The sequence below is a fragment of the Agelaius tricolor genome, unplaced genomic scaffold (genome assembly GCF_023055355.1).
Source record: "Agelaius tricolor isolate 1412-34295 unplaced genomic scaffold, bAgeTri1.0.p SCAF_15, whole genome shotgun sequence".
Classification (NCBI taxonomy): Eukaryota; Metazoa; Chordata; class Aves; order Passeriformes; family Icteridae; genus Agelaius; species Agelaius tricolor.
Window position 1 is genome coordinate 2,276,049 of NW_027269275.1, and position 15,223 is coordinate 2,291,271.

At 47.0% G+C, this 15,223-nt stretch overlaps 1 protein-coding gene across 1 annotated transcript in view; it reads right to left on the minus strand.

Annotated features, from left to right (window-relative positions):
• The window catches only part of LOC139596575 (hydrocephalus-inducing protein-like), a 72,391-nt gene extending 59,859 nt beyond the window's left edge, over positions 1 to 12,532 (minus strand). The window contains exons 1-5 of the mRNA XM_071440981.1: positions 12,523 to 12,532; positions 9,755 to 10,050; positions 4,424 to 4,543; positions 2,503 to 2,637; positions 1,033 to 1,232 (exon numbers count right to left, since the gene is read on the minus strand). Of these exons, the coding sequence (XP_071297082.1) occupies positions 1,033 to 1,232; positions 2,503 to 2,637; positions 4,424 to 4,543; positions 9,755 to 10,050; positions 12,523 to 12,532 (761 nt within the window). The remainder of the gene's footprint in view (positions 1 to 1,032; positions 1,233 to 2,502; positions 2,638 to 4,423; positions 4,544 to 9,754; positions 10,051 to 12,522) is intronic.
• Positions 12,533 to 15,223: the final 2,691 nt, after the last annotated feature.

Sequence of the window (15,223 nt, forward strand, 5' to 3'; positions counted from 1 at the left end):
CTGATAATTGTGAGCTGTTCCTTAAGATAGTTCTCATCCTCTTAGATCCATCCTCTCAATGAATCACTACTGCACTTGACAGGCAGAAAAGATAAGGGATGGAGGGGGTTTTAATAGGCTGTTTTCTTCTGCTTTTTAACTAGGTCCATTGGTATGTTTGTTTCCTTGTGTGGCATCTAAAGACAGGTCCAGATCTCCCAATGGCACCTTGCAATCCCCAGACACTGGTCTTGCTTTGAGCAGTGTGTGTGCTCAGATGATTTCCAGAGGTCCCCTCCAGCAAAAGATATACTTTTATCTTCTAAATCAGCCCAATTGCTTTTCACATAGTCACTAAATGTCTCCTATTTCCTATACACCTGTGCATGTACCTATGGGCATGTGGTATATGGAGAGGCATTAGAGGAGCTTGACCATCATCAAAGTTCCCAATGAAGAGTTCATGATCTTTTGGCAAACATTTAACACAAAAACAAAAAACAGCAGAAACACAGGAACTTCGGAGTATTTAAAAAGAAATCTCAATGAAAGGGGCACAACCTTATTCAGAGATTTAAATCATCTGTTTGAAATCTTAAACTGTCTCTCAAAGGTTCATCATGGAACAGAAGAGGTGACTGAGGCCCTCAGCTGACAAGGGTAATCAGATCAGCTTTAAGTAACAGGAACTGCACTGGCTGCCTGCAGCACAGCTCATTTGGGCATCTCATGAGAGGACCACTGGAAAGCCCCATGCCTATGGTGTCCCAGAGAATGGCTCTCTTTGGCTGACAGTGCTGAGGAAGCATTTCAGAAGCTGCTGGTGCTCAGCAGGGTGCAAGCCAGCTACCAACATGTTCCAGCAGCCTCCAGGAAATCTGGGACAGAGAAAGCTCAAAGGCCACTGAAAGCAAGAGCAGATGCCATCCATGCTGCTCACTTCCAGCCAGGCTGCAGGGCAGCAGCTGCAATGCTCTGGCTCCTTTTGCTGCTCTTTCCCAACTCTGCTATCACCCAAAGGTGTTTTGCACAAGGACAGATGAGCTGCCTCACCTCTGGGTGCTCAGCTGGTAACGAGCTTCCAGGTTACCAGTGTTGCAGATCAGCAGAGTCTTCTGGGTGCTGACCTTGACTGGACACTCTGAGAAGTCCAGCTGGGCAGGGAGGTCCAGCACAGCTCGGGCACCGATGGCCCGAATTGGCACAACTATCCTTTCCCTGGCAGTGATGCAGACGAACTCATGGCAATAATCCTGCAGGAAAAGAGCACAGGACATGTAGTGCCATCCCCATGGCAGAACAAAAACCATTTCCTATAACCCTTCAAGGGCATCAATTTACCTATTGCACCCTAAAATGAACACTAAGTTCTACTAATATGTCACATTTTAAAGACACCAGTGCACTTTGCAAAGCCTGTCTGTGGCATTCAGCTCCCGTGTCACTTGGGACATACGGAGAACTACCCTAGGCCACCATAATTTTTACTCTAAACTTTAATGATGTTAAATAGTTCCTAAGTCCCTTCTAAGGAACATGGAGCTAGGGAACACAGGACATTGCTCTTTAGGTTTCTATATTCTCACTGTCTGAGAAAGGACAAAGTGTTAAACTGACTCTAAGCAGCAAAAGGAAGATGAGAAAACAGCTGCACCCAAAGAGATCCTGCACCTCTGGCCTGGTGCAGAAACATCAGTTGGCTCAGAACTCCCCTCTAACTTTGCCTCTCCAACCAAGTCAGGAGAAGAACAGTGCTAAGAGGCTGCAGGATGCTGTTGGAAAGGGCCTCTCTTTGTTTGCCTGCAAGGCTTCCTCCCTTCCATGCCATGTCCTAAACCCTTCCGTATGAACAAGCCTGCAGATGCCAGCACTGAGATCAGACTTGCCAGGGCCTCAGCACTGCTGTGCAAACCTCCCCACAAAAGCACCTTTGGCACGGAATGGGTGCCAGCTGACAGAGCAAGCACAGTGACAGGCATGAAGACAGAGCCCCAGCAGTGCCACTGCCACAGGCTCTGGGCCCACAGCTCTGCCTGCAGCTTGTACCTGGCCCTGCAGCTGTGCCATGGTCACCTGTGCTCTGGGACACGCTGCAAGGCTGCAGAACAGAGGGGCTGAAAAAGCACCATCTTTGTTCCAGCCCAGGTGAGGCAGGGAAGCTGTTGGCAGTCAGGAAGGAGGAAAGCTCCCTGACCTCTTTGCTCCTGTAGTGTTTTCCATAATAATGAAACCCCTTCCACTGGACCTAGAGATGGCTGAACATCTATCAACAGCCCTCTGTCCTTTTCATCCTGTTCCCTGTGCATCTTCCCCTGGCAATGCTCAGGGATGTGCAGGGAGGGGAAGCAGAGCCTGTCAGGCCTGGCTGCAGTGCCTGCCAGCAGTGCCAAGGTGTGACTGGCTGCTGCAGGCTGCCTGCCCAGGGCCTGGAGCCCAGCTCACAGCATGCAATGGGCTGGAGCAGAGTGCAGGGAGAACAATGGCTGTGGAGATCATTGTGTGCTTTGGCTCCTGCAGCCTCACCTTGCTCTCGTCGGGGCTGAAGCGGACGCGCACAGGGACGGTGGCGCCCGGCAGCACGACACGGTACGCGTCATTGGAGCTCATGAGCTGGAAGTAAGGGGAGCTCTCCATGGAGATCTTCACCACCTGAGGAAACTGCAGCAAAGACACCAAATGATGATTTTGCCACTTGTGGAAACAGGACCAGAGGAGACCTGTCCGTGCCCTGCTGACATCCCTCCCTGGCCCCTTTTCCAAAGCACTTTCAGCTGTGCAGGCACAGGCACATCATTCACAAGGCTGAGCTTGAATCCCTCCTGTCTGGCTCCAGCATTGTGGCCAGGGCCAGTAGGGCAGTGCCTGCTGGGAAGGAAGGGCCCAGCAGCTCAGCACCAGCAGGATGGAGACAGAGCACCTGAACCAAGTCATCTGCATATTCAACAAGGCCAAAAAACCTGCTGGCTTCTGCCTGCACACAGCCATGAAGTTGTCATGGTCCAGAGGGGGAATGTGCTACCTGAAAGCAAACCAGTACATTATCCTGGGGGATGGAAGAAATTCCCTTTTAGCAGATCAGGTTTGGGTAGGGACCTTGTGGGGATACAGTCAGGCAGGCAGAGCAGCAAGAGAGGAGATCAAACACTGTGGCCTTACTGGGAATAAAATCAAATCTGAAAAGCAAAAGAAGGAACACAGCAAGACCATCCCTAAAACAAGGAGATGACAAAGAGAATTTAAATGGGCAGTAAAGCAGCAAGGAGGAATCATAAAACCATGAAAGCAATCAGCTTGCCAAAAGTGACAGAAACACAGACAGGCTGTGCCTATTGACTCTGGGCTTCAAAGGCATTTTCTGCCTGGAGAAACATGACCAGCACTGAGTGACAGTGTGGCTCCAGTATTAAAGCCAATCTTGGCTCTCCAGGGCTTCCTGCAGCCTGTGCAGGCAAGCTGGGCTGCTGGGCATTCCTGCCTGCAGCCAGCAGGCCAGGTGCTGCCCTCTGGGATTCACAGACACAGCACACATGCATTTTCTAGCACACTGATATCATCAACCCCTGAGCACTTAAATGCTTTCCAAAAGTCTAAACCAGATGATTTGGCCTCCCTCCTGTCCCTTCCCACCAGCCCACTCTTGGCGCAAGCCTCACTTGAGAAAATGTTTCCCTGACTGAAATTCAAATGGTCTCAGTTGTCCTCTTTACAGTGGAACACAACTGCTGACCTTTTTCAACCTTTTCCCTCTCAGCTCTCTTGGGAAACTCCAAAACAATCACAATTATTTCATGTGAAGGTGGAAACCTCCAGGAGCACATGGCTTTGGATGTGCTGTGGTTCTCCAAAGGGAAAGCAGAGCACCGTGTTGCTTTTGGAAAAGCTGAGCAGAGCTGGATGAAGCTGAGCAGGAGCCTCAAGTGGCACCTAAAGGCCTCTCACTGCTTCTGCTCCATCAGTCTGATTGCAGGGCTCTTTCAGAACACAGTTCCTGCAGTGTCAATGCCATTAATGAGAAGTGATTCCAGCATAAAGTGCAGAAGACTCAGCCCCTGAGCTGACTGTGAGCTGCACAAAGGGAGCCAAACTGGCTGAGAGAGGCAGAGATTCCTACCAGGAGCCAAGATTAACCAAGGAGACACAGGGTGTGGTATAGACTCAAGGCAAAGCATGAGAGCAGGTAAGAACTGTAGAGCCCTCAACATTCTTATCAATGCAGAGCTTTCCAGAGAAGGAAACTCCTTTGGGACAGACACCATCAACACATGGCCAAAATCAGGGGACAATTCCCAGCACAGGAAGATTTCCATCATCTTGCAGAACAAAGGTGCTGAGGCATTTTCTTCTGCATGTGCTGCAGCAGATAACTTGCTTTGCTGTACACTGGGGGAATGACAGCACTCTCCTCTTCCAGCACAGTGTTAAAGCTCCGGGTGCCAGCACTTACCTTGTTCTTATTAATGAGAGACAGCGCCATCTCATAAACCTCATGAGCAACGGTGCTCTGAAACACCATCTCTGGTGGGGAAACCTGAAACGAGCTCTGTTTCTGGGCAGCTAACGACAACTGGAGAGGAGAGAGAGCAGGGAGAGCTTCAGCTGCTGGGAGGAAGGTTCATGCAGGATCCCTTCCACTGATCCCCATGAAGTACAGACTCTGGGGGAGCCAGCCTGCCCAGCCCACACTGGGCAAACAGTGGCTCACCCACCTCTGCTCTGAGCTGATCCAGAGCTCCTGGGCCACACAGAGCTGGCTCAAGCCAAGCTGCTCTTTTGACATGGATTTCTCCAGGTTTCTTTCTCCAGAATGCCAGGCAGCACTTATTTTAGGCACAGCCCTGTGCCCATGTGGTCACAGAGCTCTGGGGCACTGACTGAGCACTCCTGGAGTAAGTAAAACCCATGAATTTGCAGGAGACTCCATGGGAAACAATTTTGGTTTGTCCTTTACTCTGAGACAGGGAAACCGAGGCCCACACAACTGCAAATACCTTTTTTGCTCTAGAACTTAGACATCAGTAAGAAGATTACAGTACTAGACTAGGAGGTGTGAGAGATGAGCTGACATTTGGCTGAAGCCAAAAGGTTATGAAGCAAAAGAATGGAATTTGGTGGTTCTGTGTGTTGTTTGTGGTTTGGATTTGTTCAGGTTGGTTTGTTGAGTGTCACAGTGAGAGGGACAGGGTTGAAGACCTGACCAAAGGGAAGGAGGATGACAGGGGAGGGGACAGAAAAGTTGGTGGTCAGTAGAGAATGGAAGCTCCTGAGCACCCATCCAATGGCAAAGGGCACAGGGGCCGCCCCAGCCGGGTACAAAGGGGATACAAAGATTGCCCTTTTCTCGGGGGGTGTGTGCTTGGCTCTCGGGGAGGGAGACATGCCCGGCTCAGCTGAATCGTTACTAATAAACCATTTTCTTTTGCTTCGATGATTTTGTCCCCTTTCATTGTACTTAAAAATTAGTGCTTTTCAAACAGAGGGAAAGGCAAAAATAAAAAGACAAGTGAGGTGAATGCTGAATGAGGACAAGGTTCAGTTATTTTCTCAGCGACTTGGGTAAAAGTAGAGTTGCTATCTCCTTTTTCCATGTGTTTTAAATGGGTGCTTTCTAGTAATTATTGCTATCTTATTTAATGCCATTGTAGAGGCACATCTGGAATGATGAAGCAACAACAGCAAATGCTTCTGGAGCAGAGACATTGCTTGGAGAAAACTCTGCCCTGCTTTGTCTGCCTTCTCCAGCCACACTGCTGTCACTGCAGAGACGCAAGCAGGTCTCCTCTGTGACTTCCCAGCAGACACATTCTGCTGAAGGGAGTGGCTGCAGCACACTGTCCCTTAGCTGTGCCCTTCCCTGAGGTGTTCCCAAGGCCCCTCTCCAGGACAATCCTTAACCTGGATTGTGTTCTGTGTCTCTTGCTGCCAATTTCCTGCTCAACAGCCCACCTCGGTCACCTACCCCTTTGGACTGTGCTTTCTACTGAGCCAGTCCTGCCAGAAAAGCAGCTTTAAACACACCTCTGAGTAGGCACTGATCCAGATAAAGCACATCCATTCCCTTCTGCCCAGGGCCAGTCCCCTGTACATCTGGCATCCTGCAAAATCCAATACCCCGTCCAGGTCCCAGCACATTGTTCCAACTCAAATATTAATGCAATTAATTCATTTTGTTAAATCTGAAGTAATTCCTGCAGGTCCTCGGCCTTCAAAGGCCAACACTGCCACTCTGGAGGGAATCCCATGACCCCAAGCATTTAATGGTGACCACACCAAAGCAAGAGGTGGCTCCTTCAGCAGGAGAATGGCAAATGGCAATGTTGTGCCTTTGTGTCTCCAGCCTTCCCTCTGTTAGCAATGGCAGCTACGCTCCAGCACACCCCAGCAGCCTTTAGCAGAGGTCATTTGTGTTGCTTAGTGCAGATCAGGACTCCCCGTCCACCACTCCCAGCAGTTTGCAATGACAGCAGGACCTGGACACTGAGGTATTTTGCTGGAGGCGAGCCTGTCACAAGCACACACCCTCTTCAAACTTCCTGTTAAACAGAAAGGAAAAGAGCAGGAAAAGGCTACCTTTCGACGAGTCTCACTCCTGTCTAGAAACGGGCCAATTCTGGGCAGAATATTCTTCCCAGGGCTGGCCTCCTTCTTCGTGCTGAGAAACTTCTCCCTCAGGAACTTAGAGGGAAGCAGCTGAAAGGCAAAAATACACCAGCTAGAGCCTCAGAGATGTGCTTGTTCAGAAAGGCTTTTCTTGAACAAGTGGCACTGATGAATAATTTGTGATCACAGCCACTAGCACAGTTCTGGAAGCCCTGGAAGTTTCCTGCTGAAATACTTAGCATCAGTCAATTAATAAGACAGAGTGCAATACACATACTCCAGCCACATGGCTGTGTCCCATGAGCTTCTCTGTGACTGGATGGGACATGGTTGGGGATTCTGCTCTTTGGGCATTTGTTTCCTCTTATGTTTCATTGGATTGAGGCAGTGACCTTTCCAGAGAATGGGGAGGAGCTCTCAGAGCTGCCTGAACTCCAGCCCTGCACAACACTCAGAACTCACAGCAAGGAGATATCGCTGCTGGCTGAGTCCAAGAGATGCAAGAAAACAAAGTTGTACCTAGAGTGAGGTGCACAGGAATGTGTCCAGGTTTTAGTTCTCCCTGTTAATTGTTTTCTCTGTCTGGGCTGACAGAGCCCTCCACAGAAGAAAACAGAGGGATGTCCTTGGCAGAGCCTCAGCAGTGGGGCATCTTCAGTCAAGTGAGCTGCAGACAGCAAGGGACCTTTGTGGCCCTGGCTCCAGTGCTGCCTGCAGGGCTGGATCTGTGCCCACCCAGGAGCTGGGAGAGAACAGCTGCTTTGGAAGCTCTTCCAGCTGGGACCAGCCGTGGCTCTCAAGGCTTTGGGCAGAGTTTGAGCCTCCCCCTCACATGCCCAGGTGCCCAAGGGCAGGATGGTCAGAGCAGCACAGGTGAGTGCCCAGCCTGACAGAAGGAATTGCTGTGGCAAAGGGGAAGGAAAGAAGCCCATGCTGAGGGCTTCAGCTGTACATTGGTTTCACGTGGCTCCGCTGGCACAGCCAGGCAAGGCGCTGGGCTGTCCCTGACACATCCCACAGTGTTCCCTACTGCACCAGGACAGCCCCAGCAGCAGGAGCACGGCACAAAGGGCTGGGGAGGGGCTCTGCAGCTTCACAGCACTGCTGGACAACAGGGGCAGGGAGAGCAGGGACACCAGCAGAGTTTCCAGTGGGTACTTACAGTAAAAGATTTCAGCATTTCCCGGGACAAAAGACGAGGTGTTGGTGTCTTTGGCAACCCAGACTCCATTTTCAAGGGATGATGTCGCCGATGAGCGACAATGCCTCAACAAAACTGTAAAGAGCAACAATGGAACTCTGAAAATCCAGAACCCAATTCATGGCAGATTCAAGGCATATACTGGTGCTAAAAATGTTATATTATTTGAAAGTAGTTGAGTGCTTGTTTGGCATAAGTAGCTAATATTTTTAGGCCTCTAGTTGGACTTTATTTGACCTATCTGGCTACTTTGTGCAATTCAAAGATGGATCATACTGAAACCTGGAGCTAAATAGCTGAACATTAATAATAGTTTGAACGGAGAAAGCTGTAGCTTAAATATTACTTAAAAATAGCTTGAGTGAACCTCCTCTTCTTTAGGCTAAATGACCCCTGCTCTCTCAGCTGCTCCTCACAGGACTTGTGAGAGACTGGAATGTTATGGCTAATGGCTTAAATATTGTTAGGAAGGACTTTTTGCCCATTCTGACAAAACTGAATAAAGAAGCTGCGACCACTGAAGCCCACCCCTCCCTGAAAATGCCTCCTGACTGAACTTGGGACTGTGAGTTAAGCCACCTAAGGGAACTTGAGGCAAGATAAAGGTGACACTATTGTCCTGTTCTCTCAGGTCTGGGGAAAAGTAAAGAAGACTAAGGGAGAAAAATGTATCCACAACAAAGCCAAACCCAGCAGCTGTGCTGAAAATCAGCTCTGTCTGCCTTCAGGCTGGGGAAGTCATAGCCACAGACTCGTCCGCTGAGGCCAGGTTTGCACACAAACCTCCCATCAACAGAGGGGGGAGGAGGAAATTTTGGGTGTGTGGCACAACCTCTGCTAAGGGGCAGTGGACACCCATCCTCCCTCAGACAAACTGGCTCAGCTCTAAAAGCCCCCAGCCCCAGAAGGCCACATCCAGGGGACCTTCCCATGAGGGGCAGCTGAGGGGGTGTCATAACCCATCAAAGACCTCCAAAGTGCCCCCACAGCCATTCCTGAGGCCTTGCACCAGACGACTGCAGGGCATGCAAAGTAACACAAGAGATCTGAAAATCCACAACCCAATTCATGGCAGACTCAAAAGGATATACTGGTGCTAAAAATTTTATATTCTTTGAAAGTAGCAAGAGATAGAGTCCAACTTGCCCTACCCCAGGGAGGTACCTGGGCACTCCCACCTTGCCCAAATCTGCATTAATCCATTGGAGTCTTACATTTTGCCAGACCTCACCACAGAGAAGACCAGAAGAGGATTTAATGGTATGCCAGTGAGATCCATGCAATGGTGATACTTTCTACCTAATCTGTCACTCTCTATTTCTCTCCCCCTCCCCAACCCCCTTCTCTATCTCTCTCTCTCTCTTCCTCACATTTACTGTTACATAAAATCCAGACTACTAACTTTGGCATATGGTCTTGTTTGCACCTAAATTCAGGGGCATCTCCCTAATAATTTTAGTAACTAGATCATAACAACCCACTGAAACTTGAACAGAACTCATTCACCTTTAAGCAGTTTAAGTAATCGCTATAGAAAAAAAGGTATAGACTAGTGTATATATAGGAAATTCTGCACTTCTTCAGTGGAAAAAAAAAAGCACCATCAGTCGACCATACAGTGCATCCACTCAGCTGGACATGCCACTGAACTGCTGCACCAGAAGACTGGCATTATCACATCCTGTACTTCCCTTTGGAATTCTCTTTCAGAGCACCGATGTGGCAAAAAGTACAACTTCAGTCAATCTTTACCTTCAAACGAAATTCAGTACACCCTGCAAAGACTAATGCTCTGCGGGTTCAGGACTCCTTAGTCGTAGCGATCAATGCTTCGCGCGTTCAGGACTCGCTCGCAGAGACAATCTCTGTGCACAAGTCGCTTGGCGAATCGCTGAATGAAGCCGCTTCACGAGCCCCAGGCTGTGAACAAGCAGCCCGGAGCGCGCTCTGTGGCAACTGAGGCGGCAGCGCCGTCACAGCCGCGGGCACCTGAGGCGGCAGCGCCGTCACAGCCGCGGGCACCTGAGGCGGCAGCGCCGTCACAGCCGCGGGCACCTGAGGGGGCAGCGCCGTCACAGCCGCAGTGGCCGCGCCCGCGGTTCCCCGGCAACCGCGGCCCCCGATTGTCGTGGCCGGGCCGGGGCCGGGGACGCCGGGCGGGCCTCGGACCCCGCTCGTTCCAGCCCTGGAACCCGCTCCGGGGCCCGGAGGGTGGCGTGCGCGGTGGCAGCGCTCGATGTCGCCAGACCCTTGCCCCCAGCTCCGGGCTGCTCCTTCACAACGGGAAAAACCCAGGGTCTCAACAGTTGGTGTCCAGCGCACAGAACAAGTGGGAATCAGCCAGCTGCAGGTGCTGGGCAGTAACGTGTAGCTTCTGGTTCTTAGGGACACACACGGAGCAGAAGTCATTTCCTGGTGTAATGGTTTATCACCTAATCAGTAGCCAGGAATTAGTGCTCCAGAAGACTGACATTATCACATCCTGTATTTCTCTTTGGCATTCTCTTTCAGAACACAGATGTGCTAAAAGGAAAAAAAAAAAAAACAACCTACAATATTTATCAACCTCTATCTTCAAATGAAATGCAAGACTGATTTTCAGTTTTATTCCCAGCATTGTAATAAAAAACCACTAGAACCATAATTGTTGCAAGTTTCCTTGCAGTAAACTCGAGATTTTAATATTCTTTCCAAGTTTATCTGTAATATATAGGTTTATATATATTCTAAAGAACTTAGGTTTGTTAAATTCCTGCATATACCTTCATGCTACTGAGCAATAGCACAGATTGATTGTGTCTTCAGCAGAACTGGTTTGCCTTAGTAGAAAGACTTAGAAATGAAAAACTTTCCGAGTTAACCAGAATTAAGTAAATACTTTTGAAAACAAAGGAGGGAAAAAAGACCAACCCTATTAATTTCTGATGTTTCTAAGTCTACTACTCTGTGCAGCCTAAGGAAGCTGTAATGGAATAAGGGAAGAGAGATCTTACAGCCATGTTATCCATAAGTGTGTGGAAAACCTTCACACAGAGTGCCTGCACAGCCACTTTAAAGACTTGGTGACAGAGGAGCAACATAGGATTGAGCTAAGACAGACAAATATCCAATTCAAGTCAAATTACTTTAATTATTTTAAGTTATTTTATTTTCAGATAGGGCCACAGATTGTACACTGCTCACCAATCCTGGGGGGTCAGAATGTCCTGCAGCATGGCTGAGCCATGAGACTTGTGGAGTAGAATTATGAAAAGGTGAAGCACAAACATTTTTTATGCACCTATATTGCATTACCAGCTCAATTTAAATCTCTGAAGTAGTCATTAGTGTGATTCAGTAGGACTGTGATTCAGTAGGACTGTGATTCAGTAGGACTTTTCAGTTTGGAAACAAGGCAAGTTTAATATGTGGAGTCAAAACAAATGCCCTCTAGGATCAAAGCAAAGCAAAACACAGTTAAGGTTTGATCTGTTTTTGCTATCTAAATAGTTAAATTTGTATATCAAATAGCTAAACCTGCACTCAGGCCAACCAGGGGAAAAGAACAAGGTGGTCATGAGGTCTCAGGATAGCATAGCTGGTCATTAGCTTTTCATGTAGTTTCTCCCCATTTCTCTTGGCCTTCATGAAACTTATGTGCCAGTTGTCAAATGTGCTGCCTGAAGTGAAATTGCAGGACTGTTTTGGAAAATATAGGGAAAAAAACCTGAGAAAAACATGATACTTACAGTCTGGTCTGTTACCTGGACTCTGACATGTCCTTTGAATGAGCAGGCTGTAAGGCAGAGCAGAGAAGGTTGGTTTTTAAAATGCCTTGCTCTAAGCTCTGACTTCCATTCTGCCACACCTCCCCAGAAGCGTCTAAAATCATGCCCTTAAATTAAAACAGTGAGATTATTGCACAGAAAAAAGTAGTGTTCAGCCTTGTAGTGGAGGGAGAAGCAAAGGCTCTGATCTTTCTGTCCGAGTGGCTCAACTTTGTATTCAGTTCCCTTCAATGCTGTGTCTCAGATCTTTGCCCTTCCATGCAGCAATGGACATAGAATAGCACAGAGGGGGAAGCATATCCAAGTGGCTGGTAATGATTTTAGTGGGGAGGGAGGGAGAAAAGGACAATTTCTCCTGCAAAATTACATCTATTCTTGCTTTGTCTGAGCACTTCAGAAGAAACTGAGAACCTCCTGGACAGTCACTAGAAGGACTGTCTGAATAACTGATGCTTAAAGCAATGGTATTAATAAAGCATTATGGTTACCTGACAGACACAGGGATATTCCACAAAATTTCTTTAGAGATCTACTAAAAGCAGATGTAGAATGCTACTTGAAGTCATCTTCCCAGTGCTGACAGACTCTTAGATTCTGGAAACCTCTACGGTTGAGGGTATTAAGAAATCTTCAGAGTGTTGTCATTCTAGTATTGAGGCAACTGAGGTGGTGTTAGAAAACCTATGGAAAGAGATGATTTTCCTTCAAACATAAAGTAAGAAACAGGGAATGCATCAGACTTTACGGACTACATGGAAAGAGCCATAAAACTTTTTTTATTAATTTGAGCAGTGAAGATGGTAGTGCACAGGTAAATTGCCCAATTTTTCAGCAGCTGGATAAGGATTATTTCCTGCATTTGCTTCCTCCCACTCCAAACTTCAAGCAAAACAAGCATCTGTCAGCATACACTGACTATTCACCCAAAGGATTTGAATATGTTAGTTAGGGGCTTTATCCTTACACCTTATAACATACCTTTTACCATCCTTGGTTTCTTGTCTTTTATTTTTGAAACCAGAGCTTTCATTGTTCTACCAGTCTCAATAATGCCCTGAAAGAGATAAAAAAATAAATTATCCTTCAAGTTTGAAAGGAAATCCAGACTGTCAGTGGATAAAATTAGAGCATACCAACCTGGCAGCACAGTAACATACTTAATTATTATATGTAATATGTATTATTTTTTAAAGAAAGGAGAAAAAAAAATCTGTGTCATTCCTCACCTCCCTTCAGTCATTACCTACCTCTGCTACTAAAGCATTCTGAAGGAAGGGAAAGGGAAAATACTTAAATGGCAATTTGCAGCAAATTACACAGGCAAGAAAAGCACACTAAAACCCTCAGTTAAAGGAAATTGCACTGATTTTCAAAGGAGATTGTTGCTTGAACTACTGACTTTACTTTGGTGCTTTCTGAAGAGTCTTTCTGTAAGCATTTATGAATGCTTAAAATATGGTGATAAAGGCCCCTATGTCAGGTCCATATATTTCTCTGTGTATAGCACTAGTATTCTAGAGCCACACTGAATGAGTCAGTTTGGTATAGTTCATTTCTGGGCATTCTGGGATACAATGGGGAATAGGATCTTTGGGAGCAGTCATCACTGATCACTTCAAGTTTCCATTGAGATCAGTGGGAATTATTCACTGTTTCAAAGCCCAGCAATTTAAATCAGTGTTAAGTGGCTGGAAGTATGCAGTATCAAAATCTTAATAAAGATGGATTTCTTGGAAAATACACAAGAACAGTTGTTTCCCTTTAAAAGCTGAAGATGCTAATTCATCCCTTACCATTTAGTGCAGACAGGTCCTCTCCAAAAAAAAAAAAAAAAACGGATCTTTTTTTTTCAGAAGAATCATTCTAGAATGAGAAAGAAGAGCTGGAAGTCATGTAAAGCATGCCCAAAAGGGTTATCCTGTATTTAGCTGAAAGGTGTGCTGCTCTTGCTTTTTGCAAGAGGAGGGAGTTTGAGCTCTGCCTCTGGCTTTGTCATGCCGAGTGTTCTGCTGTATGTTTATTCCAGTGAACATATAATATCCACCCTTTGGGGCAGATCAGGAAATCAGTTCCCACAGCTGTACAACCCTGAGCATTTCATGCATGCAAATATTAAAATTAGAGGTTTGAATGTCCAGCAATTAAAAATTAATTCAACTTCTTTTTCTATCTCATAGAAAACCTGGGGTTACAATAAACAAGAATACTTCATACAATACAGATGCCTCCATTCTCTGCACACCTGTAACTCAGTCTGATCTACAATACTGATAAAAGCTGCAGGTTGTACTTTCACACAAATCCAACATTTTTTCCTGGGTTTTCTGCTCACATGGAAATTACCTTAGGGATTTACTTTTGCTTTCTCCTTAAACTCTGGAAAGATGTGATTAGTTTTATACTATTTTGGTAAGTAGGCCAACCTCATCATGCTGTTTTTGAGTTTATTCTGTGTAAAATTTCTTTCACTTTCTTCCAGTAGTCTTGCAGACATCTTTTTCTGACTTGCACATCCAATTCTTCTGCATTGTTCACATTTAATTAACACTTATCATATAATTTCAGAGACAACTGTTCAGCTTTATAAAATATAAAACTAAAATTTTATCAAGTAACATTTTAAAATATTTATTATATTTAGTATGCTGAGGGACAGCGCCAATAATTTAATGCAAAATAACATTTTTTATAAAACTTAAATTTATACATAAATGTTAACACACTTGAAATATACGCTGCAGATACAAGAGGTGAACTTGCAATTATAGTTCCTGTAAACTGTTTTCATAATGATGCTGTGAAAAAAAAAAGCTTTTTCATTGAATTAGCTCTGGGTTCTTCACCAGTACGAGTTGCTGCTTTAAAAAAAAAAAAAATTCTATATTAATGGACACTACAAAGCCCCATACCCCTGACAGCCCTGACAGAGAACGCAAGACTAACACCATGAATACCCTCAAGCATCAGCACTTTATTATACCCCAGTACAGCCTTTTATACCCTTTTGCCTTATGCATAACACCTGTGTGCCCTTTTACCCCCTTGGCATTGTGCACTTCAGCATTCCTGCTCCTTTTTCCCTTAAGGATGATCACCTGTTTTACACAGCTGCACCTTATCAGGGGCGAGACTGCCTGCAGCACTATCTCGATTCTCTTACAATCCATTCTCCCACACACACCCTCAATCTTACACAAACCTCTCAGTTGTGCTTGCAGCACAGAAATGTGGATACCTGTTTGTTTTTTCCTAATTAGCAACTGCACACCCTCCACGCTCTAGAGATTAGAGGACAAGGTCTCTGTTTCATGGGAGGGATCTCGCGGAGCTGAGGGCTGGGATTGCCCGGCTGAAGGACAGGGAGGCCCCGCCGGCCTGAGGGCTGGGATTGCCCGGCTGAAGGACAGCGGAGGCCCCGCCGGCCTGAGGGCTGGGATTGCCCGGCTGAAGGACAGCGGAGACCCCGCCGGCCTGAGGGCTGCGATCTCGCGGAGCTCAGGGCAGAGCCCGGCCCGGCCCCTCAGGAGACGCCGCAGCCGCAGCGCCGCCCGAGCGGCGGGACAGCCCTGAGCCTTCCCCTCAGCCAGGCGGGAGGCGCTTGGAGTTGTAGAACCGGCAGGGGTGAACGACATCTTTAAGACCATCAGTTCAACGTCAGCCCAGCACTGACACTGCAAAC